Genomic DNA, 27,005 nt, shown 5'->3' with positions numbered 1-27,005 from the left:
AACTGCACTTGTATCTCCACAACAGGAGCCAAAACCCAGACGGGTCATCTGTCTGTTCCCAATTTAAGAGCACAAACGTCAGGCAAAGGCCGTGCGTGTCTCCTGAGAAGACGGCCCTCACAGCTCCGTGGTGTGTCAGCCACCTCCTAAGCGCCAGGACAAAAGGAGACGCTATCAAGACAGAAGGGGACCTCACAACTCACTGCTGTCTCCTGAAGGAAACGCTACAAGAAAGGCACTGAGAGAAACAAAAACGTTTCCGAAAGTTTCTACGCCCACCGGGACTCTAACGGGGTGAAGCAAACCTTGGCCCAAAGGCCAAGTGCAGCCCATGACCTGTTCTGCAGACTGCGAACTAAGAATGCTTTTTCACTCTTAAACGGTTGGAAAACCATCAAAAAAACATTTCGTGACACACGAGAACAAGTCAGAACTCCCATTTCAGGGCCCAAGGTCAAGGTCTGCTGGCGCACGGCCAGGCTCCCGCAAGCAGGCGCTCCCAGCGGCTTAGGGCGAGTTGGGTCCTTGCGGAGCCCACGCGGCCATGAAGCCGCATGCGTCTCTCCTCAGCCTCCACAGAAGAGGTTAGGTTCTCTGTGACGCCCTCACGACTAGGCCAGGGTGACGTGCCCGCCCGCCCGCCACGTGACACAGATGCCACCAGCGCTTTACCTTGAAGAAGAAGCCGACCCCCGGCTTCTGGTCGCCCTCGCTGGCGAGGTCCGCGGAGCTGTGGCGGCCTTCCGTCCCCCCGTCATCGTCGGGGGCCTTCAGGTCGGAGAGGTCCACCTCGATGAGGCTAGCCTTGCTCCTCGGGGGCCCGTCCAGGGCCGCGCCCCCCTTTCCTGGCCCGCTGAGGGCGGCGAGCCCCGCCCCCCTCACGCCGTCTTCCAGAGCCTCCCTGAAGCCCATCTGTTCTGAGGTGACGCTGGCATCCCTGGGGGAGGCCGAGACAAATGTCCGCTGGTTGTTCTCATCGTGGAGCCTGTAACCGGCGAAGCAGCACTCCTCGTGGGGGTCACTCCCAGGGTCAGCGACCCCGTCCCAGCCCGGGTCAGAGGGCGTCCGGGGAGAGAAGGACCGTAAGCGAGGGGCGGCCTCGACACCAGGTGTGAGGGCCTTGCTTCGGGAGGAACCCTGCGCTCGCTCCTTCGGCACCTTCAGCTCGGCCGGTCTTCCCGAACGGGAATTCCGACCCGGACCGAGCCGAGGGGCCTTGCGGTGGCCGGCCAGTGCCGTCGGCGAGAGCGGCTCGCCAAAGTGTATGGCCCCCTTGACCTTGGGTTCCTGGGAGCTGTTCCTGGGGCCCGGCGCGGGCAGCGTGGGGGACGCGAGCAGCAGCTGCTCCTGCTGCTGGGAGACCCTGAGGATGGCCTGCTGCAGCGTGCTGATGGTCTCATTCAGCTTCTCAATGGACAGGTCGCACTCGCCCAGGTCCACGCCCACGTCCACGCCCTCGACGGCCTCCAGGAGCACCGCTGACAGCGCCTTGCTCCGCTCCAGCTCGGGGAGGGCGGCGGGGTCCTTGCGCTGATGCTGCTGGACCAGAGCCAGGTCCTCTCCGTCCAGGTCGGGGGGCCCCAGGAGGTCTCCCCTGCCCTCCTCCTTGCCAAGCAGGTCTCCTACCCGGGACACGCCATCGAGGTCGTCCCCGTTGTGCTGAGAGTGCCCTCCCGCCGAGGCCCCCGCTTTCAGTGGCCGAGGGGCGGCGTCGGCCCGGCCCCTCCTGACCACGTGCAGAAAGGCTGCCTTGCCCAGCTTCAGGCGCTGCCGCGCCGACAGCGCCTCCACCTTCTTCTTCTGCGCCTCGATGGCCCGGCGCTTCTCCTCCAGCTGCATGTGCAGCTGCACCAGCTCGGAGGCCAGCAGGTTGGCCTGGTCCCCGCCCTGCCAGCTCGGGCTCTGCTCGCCCCTCTGCTTCCACGTGGTCAGCGGGGCCGGGCAGCTCTCCGAGGCGTCGGGCGTGGTCTTCTGGGAGCTGCTCGTGCTCGACTTGGTCTCGCAGCTGTTGAGCCTGTGAAGCTTCTTCTCGGCAAAGCTGGTCATCTTCACGCTCCCGCCGGCCACGGAGCCGCTGCTGAGCTGGCTCAGACACGGGCTGGAGCGGCCGCTGGCGTCGTCCTTGCCCTCGTGCTCCTTCACTTTCAGGTCCTCCTGCAGCTTCGCCGATTCCTCCTCCCCAGCGTACCCGGCCCCCAGCACGGGGCAGTCCTCGCCGGCGAAGGCCTGCTCGGCCCCCTCCAGGTCTGTGATGTCTGAGTCGGAGTCCTGCCTCAGGATGGCCCAAGCCTCCGGGCCAAGGGCGCAGGGGCTCTGCGCACAGCTCGCGGACAGCCTGCCCTCCACGTCCTCGTCGGCTCTGCCCAGGTGAAGGAAGAAGCCGTCGGCTGGCAGTCCCCAAGACGGCAGGCTGGAAACGCCGCCGGCCGGAGGCCCGCCACGGGCGTCCCCCGCTGCCTGCGGCCCCGCCTCAGTGGGCGCGGGGCCGAAGCCCATGGGAAGCTCTGAACAGGAGATGGGGGTGAAAGTCCTATTCAAGTCTCGACTGACGTGACTGCCAGGCGCCTTCTTCCGCCCAGGAGGCTGGTGGCCCTCGCCGGACCTCCTGGACGTGAAGCCCCTCGGCCGCCCCTCTCCGCACTCATCCTCCTTGGTGACTGCCTGCTTCTCCTTGGCTGGCCTGAGCACGGCCGGCATCAGCGGCTCCAGGAAGAAACTGTCGGGCTGACTTTCTAAGGCATCCGCCAGCCTCTGGGGAGACCTGGCACCTGCCATCAGGCCGGGCTCGGCACCCTGGTGAGCCGCATCCGTCCTAACGATGGCCAGGAGCTCCTCACCCTCGTCCTCAATACTGACATTGTTCAGGAGGCTTCTTCCATCGGTCCTGAGGGCTGCGGGCTGGGGCTGGTTCTGCGGGGTCAGATGAATGACACTGGATGCCAAGCTGTCCTTGCTGATGGAGCGGGCCAGGCTGACGCTGTCGCCAGAGCCTGGGTCCACGTCGCAGCTCGCAGCGTGATGGAGAGCAAAGGGCGCTGGCTGAGACGCAGGCCTGCAACGTGGGGAAAGAAGCCATTGCACACGCCACGTCCCCACGAGAGGCTACGCAAGCTCGTGAGTGACGAGAACGCGAGTTAAGAAGAGAGAATCCAAATCTTACACACGGGAGACTTAAACAAACCCTCTCCCGGGCAAAAGAAAACCAGAGAGCCTTTCAGTCCAGCAACTCTCAGACACTCTGGCCCAGCTCCCCTTAAAGATGCTGGGGACCCCAAAGAGGTTTTATTTATTCATCAATATTTGTCACTTCAGAAATTCAAGCTGAGATCCTTTTAAAATGATTAAAAATTCCCGTGAGAAATCTATCACATGAGCAGTGGCCATATTTTCTAAAACAGACCAGTGCGGAGTGTGAACAGTGGGATCGTTCACATTCCTGCAGATCTGACATCTGGCTGCATGCTCGTGTCTGATCTGATTCAACCTGCTGTGGTCCCACACCTGGCAAGGCCCTGAGAATGGGAAAAGTAGTGACATCCCAGCGTTGTTACGGATATAATTCTGACCTCCAAGGGACTCCGTGGGCCCCAGGGGCCCTTGCACCACGTCTGGGGCACTGCTCTGTCAGACTAACGAACATGTCAAGTAGAAAGGTATTTGAAACGCGGGTGGGTCACCTGTTTTTTTTTTCTGTCCACGCTACTGATGCCCCTCGGGGCTGACCGTCGACTCGGGTTAAGGAATTAGATCGGTGTCGCTGGTCTGCAGTTGGAGGAAACAGTTTATGTTCAGCATTAAGTAACTGATTTTATATCATTTGAAATTCTGTCACTATAATAACCATTTCTCAAGGAAATGCACCATAACTCAGTACACCAAAACTGCTAAGGAAAGCAAGCAACCACAATACAAACATTTTTCATAGTTTCGATAACAGGCAGTGTGTAATTCAACCGTGATCACGGTCATGAAAATAATCAGTTAATTACACGTCGATATCAATTAAATGACGTCAACGCCCATTGAGATAATGAGCAGATGTCAACGTATAAGCTCTTGCCGCAAAAGACAACAGTAATTTTCTGTGTGCTCCGTGTGATTCCTTATGTCTCAGTAACATTTTCACTGTAACGACTATGAATTCTAAGGTACGTCAATAAAGATCAAAACAAGCTCTGCCACAGTTTTCTCAACTAACATTACTACGCCATGGTGAGTCTATTTATTTTGAGAGCCATGATATTAAGGAACTCCAGCGAGAGGGATGGGAAACAGCCGGCAAAGGGGAGACGGCGCTCCTTACCAGCGGGGTCCTCTCCCTGCACTGTCTTTTGCTGTTTCTGTCTCAGTGGCAACAATGGATGCGATGGGCTAAAGGCAGAGGCCCCTTTCCCCCTAAACAGAGAAAGGATGGGAGAGAAAAATCACTACCTCACCAATCTTCAAGTTCAAAAACAAAGGCGTAAGAAGCTATGGAGACCATCATGAATTCACACCAACCTGTAAGAAGTTCACAGATTCCTTGGGAAAATTAATTATTATAAAAATGAACCAAAAATGTGCCAAGAACTTCAAATTTGGGATAAACATCCAAACTGCAGCTAGGGGACGTACTGACCTCCGGTTACGGCCTGTAATACAACAGGTTTCAAGTTTTCACAGTAAGTTCAAGTTCGCATTAAGGCTACCCTGCTCGCCTCCGGGGGAGCAGGGGCCACAGGAGGCCCTCTCACTACCTACTCCGCACAGGCCTGCCATCACCCCTGAGAAAAGGTAATCCCCACGGGAACTGCAAACCAGCAGGAAGAGGGAGGCCGGGTGGCGGCTCTGTCCCGAGAGCAGACAGACTTACAAGAGCTCAGGCTCTTCGAGGTGCAGGGGGTGCAGCTGCGTGGGGGGCTGCGGGTCGGCTGGGCTCGCCGCCGCGGGGCTGCCCAGGAAGCTGCGCTTGGTGGCGTTGGAGATGGGAACAGGAGGCCGAGTGCTTCGCGGGTGCGATACTGATTTAGCTGCAGAAACAATTTTATAGAAATAGTTACTGACACTTACAACACTAGCAAGAAGACTCTAAAATAAATCCGTTTTTATAAGCACCAAAGACCCAACTTTTTTTTACCTGAAACCAAAACTTCTCCAAAAAACTAAAATGGTTTCAAGGTCAACAAGTAAGTATTCTGTAATGAATACGACAGATATTATACCAAAATGAGTACTAAGGTCAAAAGACCAACAGAGTAGAAGAGCGAGCACCGGGACTGGAGGCTGCGTCTGGACGACTAACAAGCGGCCTCGTCGCCGGGGCCCCGGGGGTGCAGCCACCAGGACGCCTTGCCGGCCAAACCCTCAAGGCGGCAGCTGCCTCAGCTGCAGAAAGACCTGGTCTTCTGAGCCCAGCCTGTGACTGAGCACCTCAGTGGTCACTTCAGCTCAGGCCCCCGTGGGGTCAGGTGAGGAGATCAGGTCCGGCCCGAAGCTCCCGTCTGAACAGGGACCCCGTCTCTGAGGCTGCTCCCCAGAAGGCTGGCCCAAGACAGTGCCAGGGACAGTCCCGGCAACAGGAACCAGACTCCAGAGCCAGACCGCTCACTGCCCAGGGGTCTTACGTGAGGGGAGCCGCCGAGGTTCTCAGGGGCAGGGGAGCACGCCTTGGCCACTGCCCCGAGCCCTGGCCGTCTGGGCATCTGCTCTGCCGACGTGGCGGGGGTGTATCTGTGTGTCGCTTCTGTTTTAATCCCCGATAAGGCTGAGCATCCTTTCATGATGTTATTAGGCACCCGGAGTCCTGCTTTCACGAAGCACCTGTTCGAGTCTTTTGCTCTTTTTATTGGTTTGTCTTTTTCTTCTTTTGATATGTTCTGGACACTGTGTATCTGCTGTAGGTATACGACAAGGATCTTCTACCCCTGGTAGCTACTTGATTTCCTTTTTTTTTTTTTTTTTTACTCTTTTCATCATCTTTTAATGAAAACAAGGTCTACATTTTAATGTGGCCAATTACCAATCTCTGCCTCTGTGGCTAAGATTTTTATATTCTTTGTAAGAAATGCCAAGGACGTGAAAACATTCTCCCGTGTCATCTTCTTAAAGTTTTGGAGATTCTCAAGGCTGGCAGATCGTTTTACTCTGTGGTAAAACAGATCTTTTTCTGCCTTGTTTTAGGGGCAAAAAAGCCAAAGCTGTGGAAGGTGAGGATTGGCATCACGGACTAGAGCACTTCCTGCCCGAGGTCCGTCAGAATCACCTGGAACCTTCTCTCCAACGTCTCCTGCTCGCCCTTGGACCCTGACGCCACAGGGCCAGGACGGACCCCCAGCTCACAGTCTGGAGGAGCTCTGTGCGTGACCACCACGGCGCACCAGACAGCGGCCCAGACGGTGACACGCTCTGTCCTCCCAAAAGAAACCACTTAAACACCACTGTCGTACAAAAACCAGGAACCAGTTAAGCGCACCTTCTGAGTGCTGCGCCTCGACTCCCTTAGAGGAAACAGCCGTCACTTACGGAAAGTTTGTCACTCACCATCTTTCAGTTCCTGGACATCCCTGGGCTGAACAAAGTCTGGTTTGACATTCTCAAACCACCAGAAGAGCTCAGCAATGAAAACCATAACGTTTGGCTAAAAGGAAAACGAGAAATCAAGGACACAGTGAGGAGCTTATTCACACAGGGCTTTAAAAATACGTTTTTAATAAGTCATTATTACCTTCAACACTAAGGGAGCATACAGCATATCTTCTAGAGTGAGATAAAAGCACTTGTTCAGATACTCATTTGAGAATTCTCTCAGAAGCCGAATATTATACAGGCTGTCCGCCATCGACGTCACCTCTTTCAAGCATATATCTAACAGATAAAAAGAAAACTGCAATTTATTAGAAAGACATTCTGCTTCATAAGTGTGTGTGCGCACATACGTGTGTGTGTGTACACATACATACAATTTTCAACTGAAAAACAATTTAAATAAAGGTAGAGGTGATATTTAAAAAGGTAGTAACATTAACAGATTTAAACATCACAACAAGTATCATAAATAATGTTAAACATAGAAAGAAAACACTCAAGAAAAAGACAGGAGAAATCTCCAGGACCTGAATTCAATTGTTAGCATCTAAAAAGTATACAATAATTACCCGAACTTTTAAGACTGGGCTTCCAATAGCAATGGTAACAATCACCTTTCAGTTTATAAAGGACCTGGCGGCATAAGGCCACTTAACATTTAACCAAGCTCCTTTCGAGGGAGGTTATCTCCGTGGTTGGGGGAGGGGAGCATAAAACAGGAAGTGTCAGGCTTATCCACAGGGAAGCACGGGAACACTGCTAATCACAAAACTCAGGAGCTGTGCAGAGCACAAGTCCTCCTCTGCTGCTGTCTGCACCTGTAGCAGAACAACTGCCCATTTTACGCTGCTCTGCAGGATGCCAGCCCCTCACCCAGAGAATTCCAGCGCAGACACCCACACTGGGCACTGAGCGGGCTCCGTGGGGGGAGGTGGGCGCGCCCTCAGCCAGGAACCACTAGAACACCTAGATACCACTCCAGACTAAACTGGAGGCAGCTATCCTGATGACTTAGCTTTGCCTGTAAATAAATAAACAGGACTGAGAAACACCACTTATTTTAAAATAACTTTACTCCTAAGAAGAAATCATTTTCAGCGATTCAGAAATCACGCGCACACGGGATTCACAGCACCCGGGATCCACGTATGAATCCTGTCCTGTGCGGCGACGCCCCGGCACTATGAATTCTCAAGAGAAAACTTCTCGAAGCTGAGTAACTGTGCACATTTATATTGCTAAGAAATGCTTCTTTTTTAAAATTCAGATTATGAAACATGACAAATGTAAAGAACAGGCTCCCGTGTCCTCTCACCCCAGATGGGACGAACATTAACGTCACACCTTCTCCGATCCAGGTCTTACTTTCTTTCAGTAACAGAGCATCACAGGAGGTGAAGCCCGCCTCCCCCCAAGGCAACCCCTCTCCTCAAGCCCCGGGACCTGGCTCGTGCGGGTGTCTTTACCACGTATGGTCTCTGCCCGTAAATCATATCAACAGTGCGCTGCCGACCTGGCTGTCTTCAATTTACATTCATGACAACAGACCGCCTACCACGTTGCAGCCTGTTATCTTCCCCAAACTCGGAACTGCGTTTCCAGATAGTTCTCCGCTGCTGTGGGCAGATTTCAGTCACTCACTTTAACAGCGATTTAGGATTCCACAATTCTCACTAGTGCGTAAAATGCCAGAGAAGCCAAACTTGCACGCCGCCTGCGCTGGCGGCCCTCCCAGAGGGGCTGCAGGCGGCGCGGCCCACACCTGACCATCGCCTGGCCGCGCCCCGCCCCGCCGTACCCCCGGCCTCTCAGCCGGGCCACCCCGCTGGGCCCGCTCTGCCTTCCTGCAGTGGTGCGCCCCCTGCTGCTGCGGGCTCGCCCTGGCCTCCTCCTCTGGGAGAAACCTGTTCTTGTTTTGCCTCTGGGCTGTTCATCCTTTTCCCACTGATTTGTAGGAATTCTTCTTGTATTACGGTTACAGAACAACTGTGTGACGGTCCCCTGTCCATTTACATTTGTTGCAAACACTTCCTCATGGGTACGGCTTTTACCACTGAGTTTTGTCTGTGATGTTCCTCTGTCACCACAGTGAATCTTAATATGGTTAAACACAGGAATCTTTTCTATTACTTGGCTATTTTGTAAGTTAAGTAATCCATCCCAACACCAATGTCATAAAAATATTTTCCTCTATTTTCTTTTCGAAGTTTTAAAATTCTGCTTTTCCGGTTTGTGTCTTTCATCCAAGGAAGAGTGTTTGGCTCATGTGGGGTGGAGTCTCACTGCATCTCCCCCCACAGATGGCGCTTTGCCCCACATTCTGTGCTGGCCAGTCCCCCTTGCCCAGCCGTGGGCCACACCAGGCACTGGGGTCCCACAGAGAGTCACTGTTCGGACCTCTCTGCATGGCTCCCCTGCACTTAGCGGATGTAAAGTTAAACAAAACTTGGTCTTTGCAGAGCAAGTACCCCATGTTCCTCTTCTTCAAAATCACAACTTGCCTGAAATCTGGGACAAAGCAAGAGAACAATGAATGTCATGGATCATAACCCGTTGAGTAAAGTAAGAATCCACGAGGCCATCTTGATACAAATCACCGCGCGGATAAATAACGACAGAGGAGAGGAGAGCAGCCCTCTGCACAGGAGTGCTGACCCACCAGAGAACAAGCAGCAGAGCTAGAAACTCCCGACAGATGCCAATGCTGGGGTGAAAGCGCGACGAGAGACCAAAGCCACTCCCCGATCACTAGTCGGTCATAAAGCAAAGAGCGGTGATCTCAGAGGAGGAAGCCAGCGCACGCCACCTGAACCCAGGGACCATCCCTGCGGCATCATCCCTGCTGGAAACCCAGGCCCTGAAGGCCACCAGGAGGGAACGCCGGGCAAAGCCAAACAGGGGACAGGCAGCCAACTAAGCGACCTGCATGCCTGGAAAACGTCAAGGGCAAGAAGGGCTGAGAAAGGCTGGGACTCAGCTCCAGGTACAGGGAAGCAGAGATGGGACCCTCAACAGGGTGGTGATGCTGGGCCAGAGCCTGGATTGGACAGAAGAAAACAACACCAGGGGCGTCCCTGGCGGCACAGTGGTTAGGACTCCACGCTCCCAATGCAGGGGCCCAGGTTCAATCCCTGGTCAGGGAACTAGATCCCACACGCATGCCGCAACTAAGAATTCACAGGCCACAACTAAGGAGCCTGCCTGCCGCAACTGAGAGCCGGCACAACCAAATAAAAATAAATAAATAAATGATAATAAATAAATATAAAAAACAAAGAAAGAAAGAAGACCACAGCAAGCCCCACACCAAGTCTTCACACGGACCCAAACCTGCGACCTGAGACATGTGAAGGCCGCCACCCTGGGACAAGATCCACGGCGTGGACCCCATCAAGCCCACGGGTTCTGCTTCAGTGTTCAGAGACCTGGCCCAGACCCGCGCAGTCTGGGAAACCCTTATGAAGAGCTGTCTGCAGACACGACGCTTTTGTTCATCCTGGTCACGGAGGTTTACCTAGATGGGCCAGCGAGGTGCTCTCCAGCTCACTGCTGCCCTCACCGCCCAGCACATCAGGCCAGTTCTCACACAGGCTGGGAGCACCTCACCGGCACCGTTGCATCCTGGCTCAATCCAACTGCGAGAGGCCTTGTCTCTGGCTCTGGGGCTCCTACGTTCAGGAGAAAGGCAGTGCCACAGACCACGCATCCCTCCCCGCTGTCGGTGCACAGAGGGCTCCTTGGGTGCAGACATTTCTCTAAAATCAACGCGCTGCTGCCCAAGGCCAGCGAAGGGCCCGTCAACTGGAAGGATCTGTGACCGTGACCCCGGGAGAGGTCCACTGAGCAGTTTTCTAGAAGTTGCTATCCAAGTATCCGTCAGTGACAAAATCAAATTGAAAACATAATTTCCCTGGGAATTCTTTTTTTTTAATACTTATTCTATCTATTTATTTATTTATTTGGTTGTGCTGGGTCTTAGTTGCAGCAGGTGAGCTCCTTAGTTGTGGCACGTGTGTTCCTTAGTTGCGGCTCGCCAGCTCTTTAGTTGTGGCATACGAACCCTTAGTTGAGCTATGCGTGTGGGATCTAGTTCCCTGACCAGGGATCGAACCCGGGCCCCCTGCACTGGCAGCGTGGAGTCTTAACCACTGTGCCACCAGGGAAGTCCCCTCCCTGGTAATTCTTAAGCACCCTGCACAAGGGAACACAGTGTCCACGGGGCAGCCATGAGTCAGGCTGCCAGGAGCAGCCAGAAGTGGCAAAGCTCCCCTGAGACCTCGGCCTGGAGGACGCCGCCCATGGCTCCACGTTCCTGGCAGGGAGATGAGGTCACACACGCTGGACTCTCCTCTTCTTCGTTACTACTTTTATGGGTAAAGCAGGGAGACCAGCACTCTTTGGGCAGGGCCAGCTGCTACTAGTTTTCACCTGGTAGGTTAAACTGCAGGTTTGAAGGTGTCGGGTGTCTTCATTTGGAAAAGGCCCCCTTCGCCCAGCCTGCATTCCCATCTCGGTCAGGTACACTGACCCGCGATCTTTCACGGAGCCCCCAGGAAGCCTGAGGACATTCTGCAAGTTCTCAGAAATTAGGGGTCAATTTCCTGACTGTAGTCGAGGTGAAAATCGCTAAGGAACAGTCCTTGGTGGGAACCTCCACCGACAGGCAGAGGCCGGGGAACGTGACTGGGTCCTGTTTGCGCAGTTATTGGGTATTTCTAGGGATAAGCTGTGCACGTTGAACAGGAAGGAGACAGGTGGATTGTTTTTAAGAGGAAATGCTTTTCTGTTAGGTGCATCCTGCGTTGAGGTTTCTGAGCCGGCACAGATGCCAACGCTGGAGTTTGGTTTTTTTGGATTGAAATCACTTGGGGAATTTTTTTTTTTACAATACTGGTGAATTTTGCTTTTTTTTTTGGCGGTACGCGGGCCTCTCACTGTTGTGGCCTCTCCCGTTGCGGAGCACAGGCTCCGGACGCGCAGGCTCAGCGGCCATGGCTCACGGGCCCAGCCGCTCCGCGGCACATGGGATCCTCCCGGACCGGGGCACGAACCCGCGTCCCCTGCATCGGCAGGCAGACTCTCAACCACTGCGCCACCAGGGAAGCCCGAATTTTGCTTTTTTAAAAAATACTTATTCAAGTGTGTGTTTTGTTTTGTTTTGTTTTTAACAGACAATCTTTATTAGGTGTGCACCTCCATCTTAGATCCTGTTGGAGATGCTGTTTTGCTGTTAGGTGGGTTAAAGGGTAAACCCTGGGTGAATTTGGTAATAAAAGGTTGTTGAAGTTAAAAAAAAAAAAAAAAAAGAATGTGTTTGTTCTCCAGTTATTCCCAACTAGCTCAGGGAGAAAGAGCACAAATGTGACAAGATGTAACGGCTGGAAAGTCTGGGGACAAGTATGCACCAATTCCTGCACCTTCTCTGTAAAAGTAAACTCACATCGAAATAAAGTCTGCAGGACTTCCCTGGCGGCGCAGTGGTTAAGAATCCACCTGTCAATGCAAGGGACACGGGTTGGAGCACTGGTCTGGGAAGATCCCACAGGCTGCGGAGCCACTAAGCCTGCGAGCCACAACTACTGAAGCCCGCACGCCTAGAGCCCGTGCTCCGCAACAAGAGAAGCCACCGCAACGAGAAGCCCGTGCACCGCAACGAAGAGTAGCGCCCGCTCGCCGTGACTAGAGAAAGCCCACGCGCAGCAACGAAGATCCAACGCAGCCGAAAATAAAAATAAAGTCTCCAAAACAACCATTTTGTCCCTTTGGCCTCCAGTCTTCCACATGAATTTTACATTCCCTTGTCAGTTTCTGTAAAAAGGACTCGCAACAACTGCATGAACAATCAGGGGACATCACAATGTTTATACTGCTTCTTGGCATCTAAGAATATAGTTTAAATCCCACCCGACGGCAGAGTTCACGATTTTTCCCACGGTCCCACATCTTTTTGTTGCGTTTATTCCCCAGCACTACAGACAGGTCTTCTGTGGGTCCCAACACTCACCAGGAGCTGGCACCGTGCGCGGGGCAGGTGCACAGAGTCACCCTGCCAGGGCTGGGGCTACGGCACCCCCGCCCGTCCCCCTGACTGCAACAGTCCGGGGTCGAGAACCTCTGTGGGGTCAGAGCACGTCAGCGGCAGGCCAAGGGCATCCGTCACAAACGGGCAGTGGCTTCTAACAGACCTTGGTCTGTGCCTCCTGAGATGAACAGGAGAACATGCTCAGCCGTTCAATTCTTGTTTTCTAGGACTTTACACAGGATTTTCAACCCATGTTAAGAAGGAAAGAGAGCCTATGCCCTTCCTCCCATGCTCTGCTCCTCGTGCCGGAATAACCCCGGCAAAGACGGCCTGCACGTCTGCTCTGGAGCCCTCCCGGGATGCCTGGCTTGGCCTCCTCTGCACCCCTCTGCTCCGCTCCTTCACCAGGTGGCTTGTCCAGAGCCCAGGCGGGCCGTCCTCTTCAGGACGGAACCTGCAGTTCAGCCTGTCTCCTCCATGTGTTGGGGTGATTTCTGAGCAGAGGGGAAAGACTACTCTTAATTTTTCTTCCTTCAGCTGTTTTGGGTTTATTTCTATGTTCTTTTCGAATGCGCTGAGATCAACCTGGTTCATTAATTCTTAAATTCCTTACTGTCCAGACTGCACTGAGGCGACGGTTCCCTTCACCCGTCACTCTGAGCTGCGTCCTGTGGGTTCTGGCACGTACGTCGTTCATCCATTTAATTCAACAAACCTGATCACATTTGTCCCAGACGCTATTTTAGACGGTTGGGATGTATCAGTGAACAAACAGATAAAAACGCCTGCCCTTACAGAGCTCCCACTAGAAAATTCCACTGTAATTTCTACTTTGATCCATGAACTATTCTGAAGTATCTTCTTTGGTTTCTAAGCACTAACAATTTTAAAGGTTTGGAGAAATACGCTGCACGTTTTTGTTACTGACTTCTCGTTTTACTGTGTTGTGAGGAACTATCAATTCTCTGCAATCCGTCGAGGTTTCTTCCGTGGCCTGAATCAAGCCCACTTTTGTAAAGGCCTCCAGGCTTCCTCGTTTTAAAAGAGCACGACCCCTACGAGCTGGTGCACTGGGCCCAGCCTGCATCCGTGTGTTCAAGGCCCCTCTGGCCTCACTCTGCCCTCCCCTGCTTCCTCAGCCTGGTCCCGCAAGGCAAGTCGTGAGCCTGGCTCCAGTCACTCCACCCTGTGGTTCTGTCGTTTTTAAAGCCCCGTTTTGACGTTCCGCTATTAGGTGCAATGAGCTTCGACACTCACATCCTGCCGTGGGTTTTCCCTTCCTCGGTAGCACAGGCTCTCTGTCCCTCGTAGCTGTTTTTGTCTCGAGGCCCCGGAGGACAGGTTAGAGACAGGCTGGACAAAGCCCGAGGCAGGACTGCCTACCCACACACGCAGCGGGCGGAGGGCCGAGGGGAGGGAGCCCCGCGCGCTCGAGCGCCCCACACGTCGGCATTTTAAACACTCTGCGCTCGCATTCAGGGCTCTTCCTCACCCAGGTCGGTCCGCGGCGCCTGCCGGCTTGGTGGTGGCAGGGCCCCTTCTCTGCGGGTCTGGCGGACCCTGGCGGTGGCTGTGCTCCCACACGGCAACACTCTGCTCTGACTCACGCCAAACGAGTCCTGGACCCGAACGAACTCGCCTGGCAGCTCACTTCCTCAGGAACGACCTCCGCCTCCGCCGCGAGATGAGCCTCCTGGTCTTCCCTGGCCGCGGGGGAGCCTCCCCAGTCCTTTCCAGGGCCCCGGTTACAGGTCTCAGCGGCACACGGCCCAGGCCGCACGGGGACAGAGGCCTAACGGACCTGGGGCCAGCACGTGCCAATCTGGGGGTTTTCAATCACAGATGGAGACCCCCTCCTGGAACCTGAGCCCCCCTTTCTTTCAAGGTCAGCTGTGTGCTTTAGAAACTACAAAACCCAGCACTTCTGCACTTGGATCAGAAGCAGGACCGACGTCAGCTCAGCACCGGCAGTGACTCTGACAGACACTCTACGTGCGGCCGGCGGTCAGGGCATCTGCGGGCCTCACACCTCCCTCCCCCAGAAAGAAGAGGACTCAGCAAAACCTACATCAGAGCTCCTGTCCGCACGGCCCTGGACAGGTGTCCGGCGCCATGCTGCTCACGGCATCACCCGCACCTCTCCCCGCGGCCAGGCGTGAGCACCTCAGAGACGCACGACACGGTGATACCAACACCAAGCACACGAGTCACTCACGGCTTGGCAACAGACGGGTCTGCACTCATTTTCCTAAACCACATTCTAGATGTTTTAGATCAACTAGAGTAGGGCTGACGAGCTCTCAACTGTTCTGAGACTGAAGTACAGTCACCAATACTTAACACGTTACCCAAATATTTCAAAGTCCCATTTCACCCCGGAGAAAACTGGTGGAGGCTACCGACAAGCACGCCACCGTCAGAGCTGCCCGCCTCTGCACCTCCCCGGTTGGCACTAAGGACTCAGGGCGACTCCCCGGTGTTCTGACTGTTTGGATCAGAGCATCCTAACAGCCTCCTGAGCCTCAGGTCCATTCCAGAGGCACGTGCTCCACTCACCGTCCAGCTTCATCTGCTCCGGGCAGTAGTAGTGGACCACGGCCAAGAGAGCAGCCCCGTGGCTGCCGTCCCGCATCAGGTCCTCCAACAACGGGAAGTAGGGTGGCTGCCTCGTTGACAGGTGCTCTCGGCGGTAGCGCACCTGCGGTGGAGAAAAGGGAAAGGGTCACTACGTGCGAGGTGCCGTCACTGCCGCCTACGTCACAGGCAGGCCGTCAAATCTAGAGTTAACAGGAGTCCTGCGGGACGACGTTTAGAACAACGGCAATCACGTGGGAAAGCCCCAAACGTCTGGATTGCATAGTCCGCCTGGAACGTATGTCACGATCCAGGGAACTGGGCTTCGTGGCCACACTGGGTGACAGCAGTTAGTCGCTAATGACACCCGGCCGTCTCACTCTAAAGGGCCGGGCACACCCAGGGCAAGGAAGCAGGACACACGTCTACACTGCCAGAGGCCGCGCACCATCAGCGGATGAGAAACAAGTTAAACGGCGAACAGCCTACGCTGGGAAGACCCACGTTACTGTTACTTTTCTCAGATTAGCAGCGTTAACCTTGGCCACTGTGAAGAACACGAAGCAGCACTAACAGAGTTTGAGAAAATACCCAAAACCAGGTTAGACGGAATGTCGTCTCATCCGTCAACCAGCCCCTCCGTCAGTGCACGGAAGCGTCAGGAACCTGAGTGCTGTAAAAAACAGACATTCTTCAAGGTTTCTGTGCTTCTGCCTTTACAGGAAGCCACGTGCACGGTGCTCTCCCCGCGCCCCTGGGCACTGCCCCTGGAGCTGGGCCTCGCTCACGAGCACAGACACACAGGCCGCCAGGGGACCACGTCCTGTGGCACAGGTGAGCCTGGCATTTCCTGCAGCCGCGCCTTCTCCAGGGGAGGAGAACACAGTGCCAGCTCGAGGGAGAAAACCCGCCACCCGTGCTGCCCGCTATGGACCTCCGCGAGCCGTGCAGGAGAGTCAACCCAAAGGAAGGCGCCCCGGCAAGAAGGCAGTGTGAGCACAGCGCAGGGCAGTCAGCGCCGGCATCTGCACAGAACACGCCTCACCCGTGCATGTGCAACGCACGCCACTAACACTGGCCTCGACATGGACTTTAACTTGTTTCTCGGGCCGCTGTGCCCAGGGGCCAGCCTTGGGGCTCCCGCATGCAGAGCCCGAGGCGCACGCCGGGCCAGGTCTCCACACACACAGACAGCGCGCGGGCCGAGCACGGCATGCAGGGAAGCGGGTGGTTTCGCGGCTGAGGGTGGATGGTGTGCGCTTGCATCAGGGAAAGTGCTGAAGCCCTGGGTCGGGGGAGCCGGTGCCACCCCTCGAGGGGACCCTGCTCCAAACCCCCAGCAGCCTAACAGTCACCCCGCTACCGATGAGCCAGACATGCGCTCAGGCAGCCACGGTGGCCAACTGCTAGGAGGAAACCTACAGGCGCTCTGCTCTCGGCCACATTCTCCAGTTTTTACACGAGTCTCATCTGAAACCCCGCTTCCGGGAGGACACCTGCATCTCTGACTGTGTCCTCACTACAGCTCGTAACTGCTTTTAACGGTTCTCTCTTTGGCCTTCAGTTTTCGAGAAGTTAAGAGATACGTAAATATGCGTAAAAACGCTTACCCCCTCTTTGTTATTAATATATTTCAAAGAGAAGCAAGATTATCCATCAGCTACAAAGCAGACCATATCACTGCTCACGCAGATCCCACTGACAGTTTTACATCCACAGTATCTCCTTTATGGTGGGATTCTGAGGATAATTTGATCCAAGTAATTAAACTACAGGACCAGGCAATACAGGAGCCTTCAGACAGATCTGTTCTCCAAACTTCATGTTAAAGTGCACCACTTGGAGCACCAGGTGTTTTTCCGTGGGAAACAGTGCAACGAACTGGTCCTGCTTCCAGAACAGGTCCCCAGGTGGAGCACAGCCTGAGCTGCAGACCGAATCACCACGGACCGTAACGTCAGGAAGGACAAATCCAAAGGGGAACTTAGCAAATTGGATGATTTGCCATTCCTGCTGGCACCTATCAGAAAGGAGAATACAGCCTGTCACTGACCTTGAAGTTCGTCACATAAAGACGTTAACTATGTGTCCGAAGAAGAAACTGTCTGCAAGTCTACCTAAGAAACTGGGCGAAACCACACTCGGGGTGCTGGCTACACAATGCACCTTAGGGCTCCAGAGGGCCTCATTACCGTCTACTCTGCCCAGAACCGGGCCATCACTGCCCCGCGGGAAATGCAACAACACCACCAAGGAGGACATTCAGACAAACAGTCACGAGCAGTCTGTAATGGAAGCAAGTGGTTGCGGCGGGACGGCCGTCTGGACGGCAGCTGGGCGCACGCGCGGAGCTCACTTACGGGCACTAGCTTCCAGTACCACTTGGAGGGAGACTGCTCGGGAGGCGAGGGAAGGAAGGCAGGAGAGGAGGTCAGCGCGGCAGGCGCACGCGTGGACAGACGAGACACACACCTGCACACCACGTTCACACGAGAGGCGGGGCGTCCCTCTGCGCTAGCAGATGACCGCAGGGGAAGCTCCCAGGCACCTCTACGACACTGGCCTCTGCGGGAGCAAAGACTACTCTGGAAACTCCGCACGGGCCGGGCACCAAAAACGACAGGAGCCAACCGCCATTCGGGGAGGGGCTCAGCGAGTCGTCCACGCCCATCTGAGGAAGGGGGGTGGCTCACGGAAGCGTGGCCGGGGTGAGGTGCCCACGGACAGCATCCCCAGGGTCCAGGTAAGAGAGGGGAGCAAGGGGACAGTCGCTCACCCCGCAGCCCAGGGGCCCGCAGCCCAGGCCAGGCCACGTCGTACACGCGTTTGAAGAACATGGATTCAGTCACACACGTGCTCGGCCAAAAAATATAATAATAATCAGGTCACACAGGACGTTAGTGGCTCATTTCACTGGACACGTGACATTTACCCGCCTGAATCCCACACCGGGCTCACAGTCTGTGAGGGCTCCAAGGGGACCTCTGGCTGCGGGCAACCCCCCCACCCGCCACGCTGACTTCACCCCGGGTGACCCTACGTCCCTTCCTCTGGAGCTTCCGACACCTCCCACCTCTCCCCCACCCTCCCAAGTTCAACACTAGGCTGCCCCTGCCTGGGAGAAAGGGCAGTGGGCCACCGCGCCCTCGCCACCGGGGCCGGGGCCCAGGGCACTCGCTCCCTGCTTGGTAAGAACAACGAACAAGCACAGAGCACACACAGACACAGTTCTTTAAACCGGGAGCAACGCTAACTTGGTGCGTTCCAGAGAAGTGAAATTTACCCTTTACCTTTTGATGAGCTGGACTTTCCAATAACTGCTGTTTTAACTTAACTTCTTTCTCTGTTATCTCTCTCATTTTAAGATTTACCTAAAGTAGAAGAAATTAAATGCATTAAAAAGGCAACTGAAATTGATTTCCAACAGTGGTGTGTACATCCTTCCAGCACCCACCTTACTTGTTTGAACTCAGGCTCTTAGATGCAGGTAATATTTAGACCCGTGACACGCATGCAGAAATACATGGGTTCCCGGTGACCTGTGATTCGACACAGAGAGCAAGGAAGGCCCTCACGCCCCACAGCACCCACGTGATGCTTTCCACCTCACGACAGGATCGACGGCCTCAGCGCCGAGTGTCCCCGGTGCACGGGCAGCCCGAGTTCGCCGCCACTATCAGCGAATGCTGCTGATAACATGGTCTGGCTGAAAACCCCCGAAGCCTAACCGGTGCTCGCACATTCCCTGACCACCAAAAGAGCGCTAAGAACTGTCATGAGACACTCGTAAGCGATTAATACAACTGCTCGGAAATGATCAAAATTGCAATTATAAAGTGATAGCGTGGAGAAAAACACTCATCAATGTTAACGGGGACATGGTCAAAGCTATAATCAGATGAAATGCCACAGAACTGAATGTCTTCTCATTAAACAAGAATAAAGGTAAGTGAAATCATGCACATCAAATCAAGAATGTAGAAAATTTGTTTTTTAAAAGAGAAAGACAAAAGAAAAATCAACGTTGATAAGTTTTAAAATAAATGAATTAGGGCTTCCCTGGTGGCGCAGTGGTTAAGAATCCACCTGCCAATGCATGGGACACAGGTTCGATCCCTGGACCGGGAAGATCCCACGTGCCGCAGAGCAACTAAGCCCGTGCATCACAACTACTGAGCCTGCACTCTAGAGCCCGCGAGCCACAACTACTGAGCCTGCAAGCCACAACTAACTGAAGCCCGCGTGCCCAGAATCCGTACTCCATAACAAGAGAAGCCACCGCAATGAGAAGCCCGCGCACTGCAAAGAAGAGTAGCTCCCGCTCGCCACAACTCGAGAAAGCCCATGTGCAGCAACGAAGACCCAACGCAGCCAGGAAGCAAATAGATAAAATAAATGACTTAGAATAGATGGATGGATGGATAAGTGATAAAGCAAGTACTGTAAAAAATGTTCACTGTAGAACCTAGGTGGTGGATACAGGGTGTTCTCTGTATAATTCTGTCAACTTTTCTGCATGTTTAAAATTTTTCACAATAAAATACTAGAAGTTAAAAATTTTAGAAAATTTGTTTCTGCCATAAACTAGATACCTTCCTAACATGGAAAGGATTTTCTGATTGGATTGGTGGTGCTATTAATGAAAGTAATTTTTGATACTATGTCATGAAATGTGACATTGGGAAGATCCATGCAACTCAGCAAAACAATTTTCCCAATGACAAGGCCTGGCCTTAAAATCGTGAGTAACAGGACCAGGAAACATATAAGAGAAGTTTTAATACCACAGAGTACAAAAAGTGCACTGGGGGCTTCCCTGGTGTCTCAGTGGTTAAGAATCCACCTGCCAATGCATGGGACACAGGTTCGATCCCTGGTCCGGGAAGATCCCACATGCCGCAGAGCAACTAAGCCCGTGTGCCACAACTACTGAGCCTGTGCTCTAGAGCCCGTGAGCCACAACTACTGAGCCCACGTGCCACAACTACTGAAGCCCGCGCGCCTAGAGCCTGTGCTCCGCAGCAAGAGAAGCTACCGCAATGAGAAGCCCGTGCACTGCAAGGAAGAGTAGCCCCCGCTCGCTGCAACTGGAGAAAGCCCGCGCACAGCAATGAAGACCAAATGCAGCCAAAAAAAAATAAAGAAAAAAGAAAAGAAAAGTTCACTGGGCTAGTATCTAGATTATATAAAAGAATCGTTGCAACAATAAAAAGAGGACTAATCCAATTTTAAAATGGGCAAAGCATGTGAACAGACATTTCTCCAAAAAAGATCTACAAATAGCCAATAAACACATGGAAAAAGGTTTCCCATCATTACTATCAGGGAAATGTGAATCTAAACCACAATGAGATACCATCTCACACCCTCCAGAATGGCTAGAATCAAAAAACCAGAAGATGAGTGTTAGCAAGGACGTGGAAAACTGGAAACCTCTGGTGCTGCTGGGGGAATATAGACGGTGCAGCAGCCGTGGAGACAGTCTGCCAGCTCTTCACAGAGTTAAACACAGAGTTCCTGTACGACCCAGCAATTCCACCCCTAGATATAAACCCAAGAGAAGTGAAAACACAGCCACACAAACACTGGTACTTGAATGTTCACAGCAGGAGTCACGATAGCCAAAAAGTGGAAAACACACATGCCCACCAGCTGAGGAATGGCTAAACAAAACTCAGCATATCTATACGACTGAGCGTTACTCAACCATAAAAGGAATGTGGTGCTGATAAGCGCCACAACACGCGTGAGACGTGGAAACATGCTACCTGAATGAAGTCAGAGACAACAGGCCACGTGCTGTAGACTTCATTTAAATGAAATGTTCAGAACGGCCAGATCCAGAGAGACAGAAGGCAGAGGAGTGGCCACCAGGGGCTGACGGGGAAGGACTGCGGATGGCACCAGCGTCTCTTTCTGGGTATGATAAAGATGTGTGCGATTGGTGGTGACAGCTGCACAACCTGGTGAGTATCTTAAAATCCACTGAACCACACACCTTAAAAGCGTGAGTTTTACAGCATGTGAATTATATCTCAACTTTTTAAAAAAGTTAATTGGTGGGCTTCCCTGGTGGCGCAGTGGTTGAGAGTCCGCCTGCCGATGCAGGGGACACGGGTTCGTGCCCCGGTCCGGGAGGATCCCACGTGCCGCGGAGCGGCTGGGCCCGTGAGCCATGGCCGCTGCGCCTGCGCGTCCGGAGCCTGTGCTCCGCAGCGGGAGAGGCCACAACAGTGAGAGGCCCGCCTACCGCAAAAAAAAAAAAGTTAACTGGTAACAGTTTCAAATTCCATATTTCAAATAGCCTTCAAGAAACTACCACTTGTCAAGTTTTGGTATAGAATCAAAAAGAGATGCGCATAACTATCTGAGGAGATTATGAAAGCACTGTCCCCTCGTCAACTACGTATCCACGTGAAACCAGACTTTCTTCCTTTACATCAATAAAAACAACATATTGTGGCAGATGAAATGCAAAGGCAGGTAAGAATCCAGCTGTCTTCTGGGAAGCCAGACGTTAAAGAAACTTACAAAACTGTAAAACACCACCACTCGTTCCATTTCTGAGAATACAGTTATTTTTCATTAAAAACACATCGCTTACATTAACATGGAATGAGCTGTTACTTTTAAGTGAATTAATAAATATTTTTAAATGTTCCTGTTTTTAATTTCTAATACAGTAAATATTGAGAGATTTTCTAAAAATTCTTTGAGGGCCACGGTATTTAAGAGTGTAAAGGGGTTCTGAGACCAAAAGGTTTGAGAACTCTTCATCTATACAAGGGAATGAAGAGCAATAAAAATGGGAAGTATGTGGATAAATATTGCTAACCATTTTTAATTACTTTAAAAGATACCTGGCTGCTGAGGGTGAAAGTAACTTATCTGGGGCTGTAATGAAATGAATGACAACAGTGGCACAAAGGCCAGAAGGGGAAAAGACATTTCTGATCTTATTTGTGAAATGCTATCACTTTATCTGAAGGCAGACTATGAAAACCTGAAGATGGAATTTGTGAACCCTAAAGCAGCCCCCCCAAAAAATACTGGAGATGAAATGGAGTAAAAACGCCGAATCCAGAACACGCCAGAAGAGAAGGAAGACAGAGAAAAGATACAGAAGGGAGACAAGATGCAAAGCCCAGACGTCTCCATAATCACGTGAAATGCAATTAAGCTGAGCACGCCATGGTAAGGCCCAGGTGGAAACTCGCGTTAAACAGAAAGACAAGTGCACACACTGGCCATGCCAAGGCCGGAGGCAAGGACTGTCACCTGTGATAAAGAGACATTGCACGACCACAAAAGGACAGAAAAATCCTAAACACGTATACATGTAACAACAGACTAAAAATACACAAAGCAAAATCTGACACAACCAAAAGGTTAAACAGACAAAATCACTGCTGGAGATGAACTCTCCTCCCTGGGTGAGTGACTGAGACTCCAGCGACGCAAACACACCCAAACCAACCTGAACTGACACTCACAAAGTACTCCCCTGACAACAGCAGAACACACGGCTTCTTTTCAAGTGCACACGGAACACTCTGCAAGACCACGCAGTGGACCACAGGTCTCGATACATCCAGAGGACTGAAATGAAACCACACAGACTACGCTCTCTGACCTCGACAGAATTCGAAACCAAAACACTAAGGTACCTAGAACCACCCCACCTCCACACATATGAAAACTGAACTACAAACTTCTAGATAATCCATTGCTGAAACGAGAATTCGCAACTAAAACAAAATATTTTAGAGAATGAAGAAAACCACAACACGTAAAAATGTGCACAGTGCAGCTAAAGCACTACTTATATCAGCTTTAAATGTTTATGTTAAAATGCAGAAAGGTGTAAAAGAACTAACCTTCTACCCTAACAAACTAGAAAGGAGAGAGAAATAAATTCAAAATAAACAGAAAGAAAAATAATAAAAGCAAGAGGAGGAATTAAATAGAAAATTGGAGAAAGCAACAAAAACCAAAAGAAGGTTTTTTAGAAGATTAATGAAGTTGATAAACCAGACCAACAAAGGGAAGAAAAAGAAATTACAGAGCAGGAAACAAGAGGGGACATCACTACAGATCATAATACACTAAAAGGATGATAAAGAAATATGAATATGCCAATAGAGTCAAAAATTTAAATAAAATTCCTTAAAAGTCACAAAATTAAACAGAAATCCTAAACACCTCATAAGTACACTAAAGAAACTGAATTCATAATTAAAACCTTCCAAGAAAACTCCAGGCCCAGATGGCTTCACCAGTGACTCCAACAAAGATTTAAGGACAAAATAATACTAGTAATACTAATAATACAAAAAGTGTTTCACAAAATGAAGGAAGGAATACTTCCCAGCTCTTTTTTTGACACCCGCATTATCCTGACACCCAAAAAATAAGAACACATTACAAGAATATATACCTTGGAAAGCACTGGATCCCTAAATCTTTATACACATAAAATATTCTTGAAACTCATTAAGACAAACCACCTCATTAAAAATTGGGCAAAATACGTGAACACCTAACAAGATACACAGAAACATCTTCAGTCATTAAAGAAATGCAAATTAAACCCATGACATACCTCTGCACATCCACCCAAACGGCCGAAACCGGAAGACTGACGATACCAAGTGTCAGCGGAACGTGGAACACTGGAATTCTCCTGTCTCGCTAGTGGGAGCCTAAGATGGCACAGTCACTTCAGAGAACACTTGGACAGTTTCTTCTAAAGGTAAACTGATCGTCATGGGACCCAGCAACTCACTCCTAAGTATTTACTCAAAGAGATGAAAATGTATCCGCACATCAAGACTTGTGCACAAATGTTCCCAGAAGCTCTATGCGTAACAGACAAAAGCAGAAACAACCCGAGTGCCCGTCTACAGGTGAACGGATGAACAAGCTGTAGTGCCTTCGTGCAGTGGAACCCGACCGAGTTTCAAAAGCACCAAACTACTGATGGACACGATGACGTGGATCAACTTCAAAAACACGGTAGTCGGTGAAAGACGCAAAAAGAGTACCTACCACGTGACTCCATCTAACTGCAACGAGCGCAGAGGAACCGCTTTTGGATGACGGAAACGCTCCCTTGACTGCGAACGCTAAACGTATGTAGTCACTTGTCGACACTCAAGGGACTGGGTCCATTTATCGTATACAAAACATGTTTGGGCAAAGCTGGGGAGTTTTTTTTAAAAAGACTCAAGCTACTGGCTGGGCGTCCATAAAAAATAAAGAGCCAGAGCAAGACGGTTCGCGGGAAAACTCCCGGGACACAGAGGAGACCCAGCCACACTCACACGGGCGAGGACGCCGGCGGATGGCTCGGGCGGCCCCAACCCCAGGGAGCGACTTGGGCCCCCAGAGTGACTGATCACCCGAGGAGGGAGGGGCTGGTTCAGAGGGCGTGGTGTGGGAAGGGTAAGCTGCGGCCTTTCTGAGCAGGGCCGGGGGTGCACTGCAAGGACGCGCTCCCCACACGACGCACAGGCCGGGGCAGCAGCTGGGCTGGCCCAGTGCCAAGCGGAGGGGTCTCTAAGCGTCTCAGGTGGCAGGCGTGCCATCCAGTCTGCAGCAGGACGGGCCCCAGGTCGATGCCACACAGCAAGAGACACTCAGAGGCCACCTGACAGGCCTGCCCTGAGAATCCAGAGATGCTGACGGGGATGAGGGCGCCCGCACGCGGAGCCCAGCGTGAGAAGCGGCCCCCTGGACAGACCCCACAGGAGAAAGGCAGGCCGGGGCTGGTGTGAGGGGGCTCACACCTGCCTCAGGTGTGCGCACACAGCCGCGATCCTGGGAACACGGAACCTAGGGACAGAGTTTCCAAGAGACTTCAGCTCTTGTTAGACATCTAAGATTGACGCTGAAGAGAAAACTCACCAACGTCAAACCTCCCCAGAGCCCAAACCTCATTAAACGTGCAGCAATTTTCTGTGGAGAGAGGATGGAGGGAAGGTCTCCAGGCCCGGCTGGAAGCCTGTCAGGCGACAGCGTCCACAGTGGAGAGGCCGCGGGGAGCTAAGGTCCCATCACAGCTCAGGGAAGGCACGTGAGCAGAGACCCGCCGAAGGCACAGAGGCGGGAGCACGTCTCACCCTGCACCTGAGGATCCTCCCCTGAGAGGAGCCCCAGGAAGGAGCGACTGCGGGGATCCCGCCCTTGACGGGATCCTGGGGAGACCCTGCAGGACAGCAGCGGGTGCAGAGGCCAGAGCACCCACCTGAAGGAAAAGCCTCCTAACTGAGAAACTGAAACTCACACGGATGCTAAGGAAACAGCGAAACACGGAGCACGTGGAATAAAAACATAAATGCTGGGCAAGCGCAAAAGGATCATGAAAAGCTGAAGCCAGCATTAACTCCTGGGAGAATGGAGCGCGGCACGAGAAGGGGCGCGAGCTGTGACAAACCCACACACTGTCAGCACAGCGTCAGGTGCGACTGCGGACCTGGCCAAGGCGGCCACGTGACCACGCCGAGCGGTGGGGACACCTGTCACAGCAGCAAGTCAGGAGGCGGTGTCCACACGGCGGGGACACCACATGGGGGCAGAAGACACAGCGGTGCTGCCGGGCCGGCCACCAAGTCCCAGGCAAACGGGCCACGAGCACCCGGGAAGCGCCGATGAACACACGGCAAACACCCTGGAAACGGGAGGGTCCTGGGCAGGAAGGGGAAGGCACGTTCCCCCACCCCTACCCAAAGAACCCTGGCCAAAACGAATTACCCAAAAGGGAGAAAGAGAGCCAGACATACACTCTCTTCCTTAAACTTCAACTTTATCAGCGAGTGAAGCAGTAACAGTAAAAGGGGCTAATTTTCACCTCTCAACTCGGCAGGTTTGTGTTTTGTTTTTTTTTTGCGGTACGCGGGCCTCCCACTGCTGTGGCCTCTCCCGTTGCAGAGCACAGGCTCCGGATGCGCAGGCTCAGCGGCCATGGCTCACGGGCCCAGCCGCTCCGCGGCACGTGGGATCTTCCCGGACCGGGGCACAAACCCGTGTCCCCTGCATCGGCAGGCGGACCCCCAACCACTGCGCCACCAGGGAAGCCCGGCAGGTATTTTTTAATACTATCCAGTATATGAGAAGACACAGGCAGAAAAAACACTTACACAGACTAAACAGTACGAGAAAAACGGTACAGTCTTTATGGTCAGAATTTGGCAAAAACTAATCAAAAGCCTTTAAAAATGAACCTCAGCTTAATCTCAACCACTACCCACCAGGAACATGTGGGCGGAAGTCACCAAGATGCTCAGGGAGACGGCTGCTTATTGCGGGAGGGGACAGCTCGGCCCCGACACGTCGAGACCACGGCAGGCGGGCGGGCGGGCGGCCTCAGAATGGCCCGAGCCATACTCACCACATCTCACCAAACGCAAAGCTCAGCCTACGGTCAAGTGCCTGGAAGACCCCAACTGCGCCTTTAAGTATGGAGGTTACACCCAGATAAATACAAACTATGGGAAGTTAGTACACTTCACTGCAGAACACTACGTGTGCAGGTGGCAGGGCCATGGCGAATTTTCGCTTTCTTCTGTTGCTCATCCGTGTTTTCTAAATGTCTATAATAACCATGCCATTCCTTTGATAAGGGGGAAAGAATCAATACAAGTTGTTAAAGGAAAAGGAAAAGAAAATCTGAACCTGTGGCCACAGGAAGGGAGCTCGGGCTCGGATCACACCTGGGCTCCCGTGGAAATATCACTTCAGAACATCATTTTTTTAACCAAATCCCCGTGGGACGCTTCCCGCATGTACTACTATGTGAAGCCAGGGCACAAGGACGAGGAGGTGCCGCCACCGGGACACGACCTCG

The 27,005-nt window shown here is 52.7% G+C and overlaps 1 protein-coding gene and 1 pseudogene across 9 annotated transcripts in view; one reads left to right on the top strand and one right to left on the bottom strand.

The window, feature by feature from the left end:
• CAMSAP1 (calmodulin regulated spectrin associated protein 1) overlaps positions 1 to 27,005 on the bottom strand; it is a 54,408-nt gene that overhangs the window by 8,501 nt on the left and 18,902 nt on the right. For 4 of the 9 annotated variants that reach the window (XM_067742682.1, XM_067742683.1, XM_067742684.1 and 1 more), the window contains exons 5-13: positions 18,451 to 18,531; positions 17,521 to 17,553; positions 15,143 to 15,284; positions 6,704 to 6,843; positions 6,520 to 6,616; positions 4,853 to 5,009; positions 4,304 to 4,395; positions 3,678 to 3,762; positions 673 to 3,052 (exon numbers count right to left, since the gene is read on the bottom strand). In XM_067742682.1, the coding sequence (XP_067598783.1) occupies positions 673 to 3,052; positions 3,678 to 3,762; positions 4,304 to 4,395; positions 4,853 to 5,009; positions 6,520 to 6,616; positions 6,704 to 6,843; positions 15,143 to 15,284; positions 17,521 to 17,553; positions 18,451 to 18,531 (3,207 nt within the window). Of the gene's footprint in view, positions 1 to 672; positions 3,053 to 3,677; positions 3,763 to 4,303; positions 4,396 to 4,852; positions 5,010 to 6,519; positions 6,617 to 6,703; positions 6,844 to 15,142; positions 15,285 to 17,520; positions 17,554 to 17,632; positions 17,745 to 18,450; positions 18,532 to 27,005 lie in introns of those variants that run through there. The other 5 variants (XM_067742686.1, XM_067742687.1, XM_067742688.1 and 2 more) reach the window with 3 other exon arrangements.
• On the top strand, positions 9,872 to 10,381 carry LOC137227267 (uracil-DNA glycosylase pseudogene; annotated as a pseudogene).

The sequence above is a fragment of the Pseudorca crassidens genome, chromosome 7 (genome assembly GCF_039906515.1).
Source record: "Pseudorca crassidens isolate mPseCra1 chromosome 7, mPseCra1.hap1, whole genome shotgun sequence".
In the NCBI taxonomy this organism is placed as follows: domain Eukaryota; kingdom Metazoa; phylum Chordata; class Mammalia; order Artiodactyla; family Delphinidae; genus Pseudorca; species Pseudorca crassidens.
Note: the sequence above shows the minus strand (reverse complement) of the source record. Positions and strands in the feature narration are given on the sequence as shown.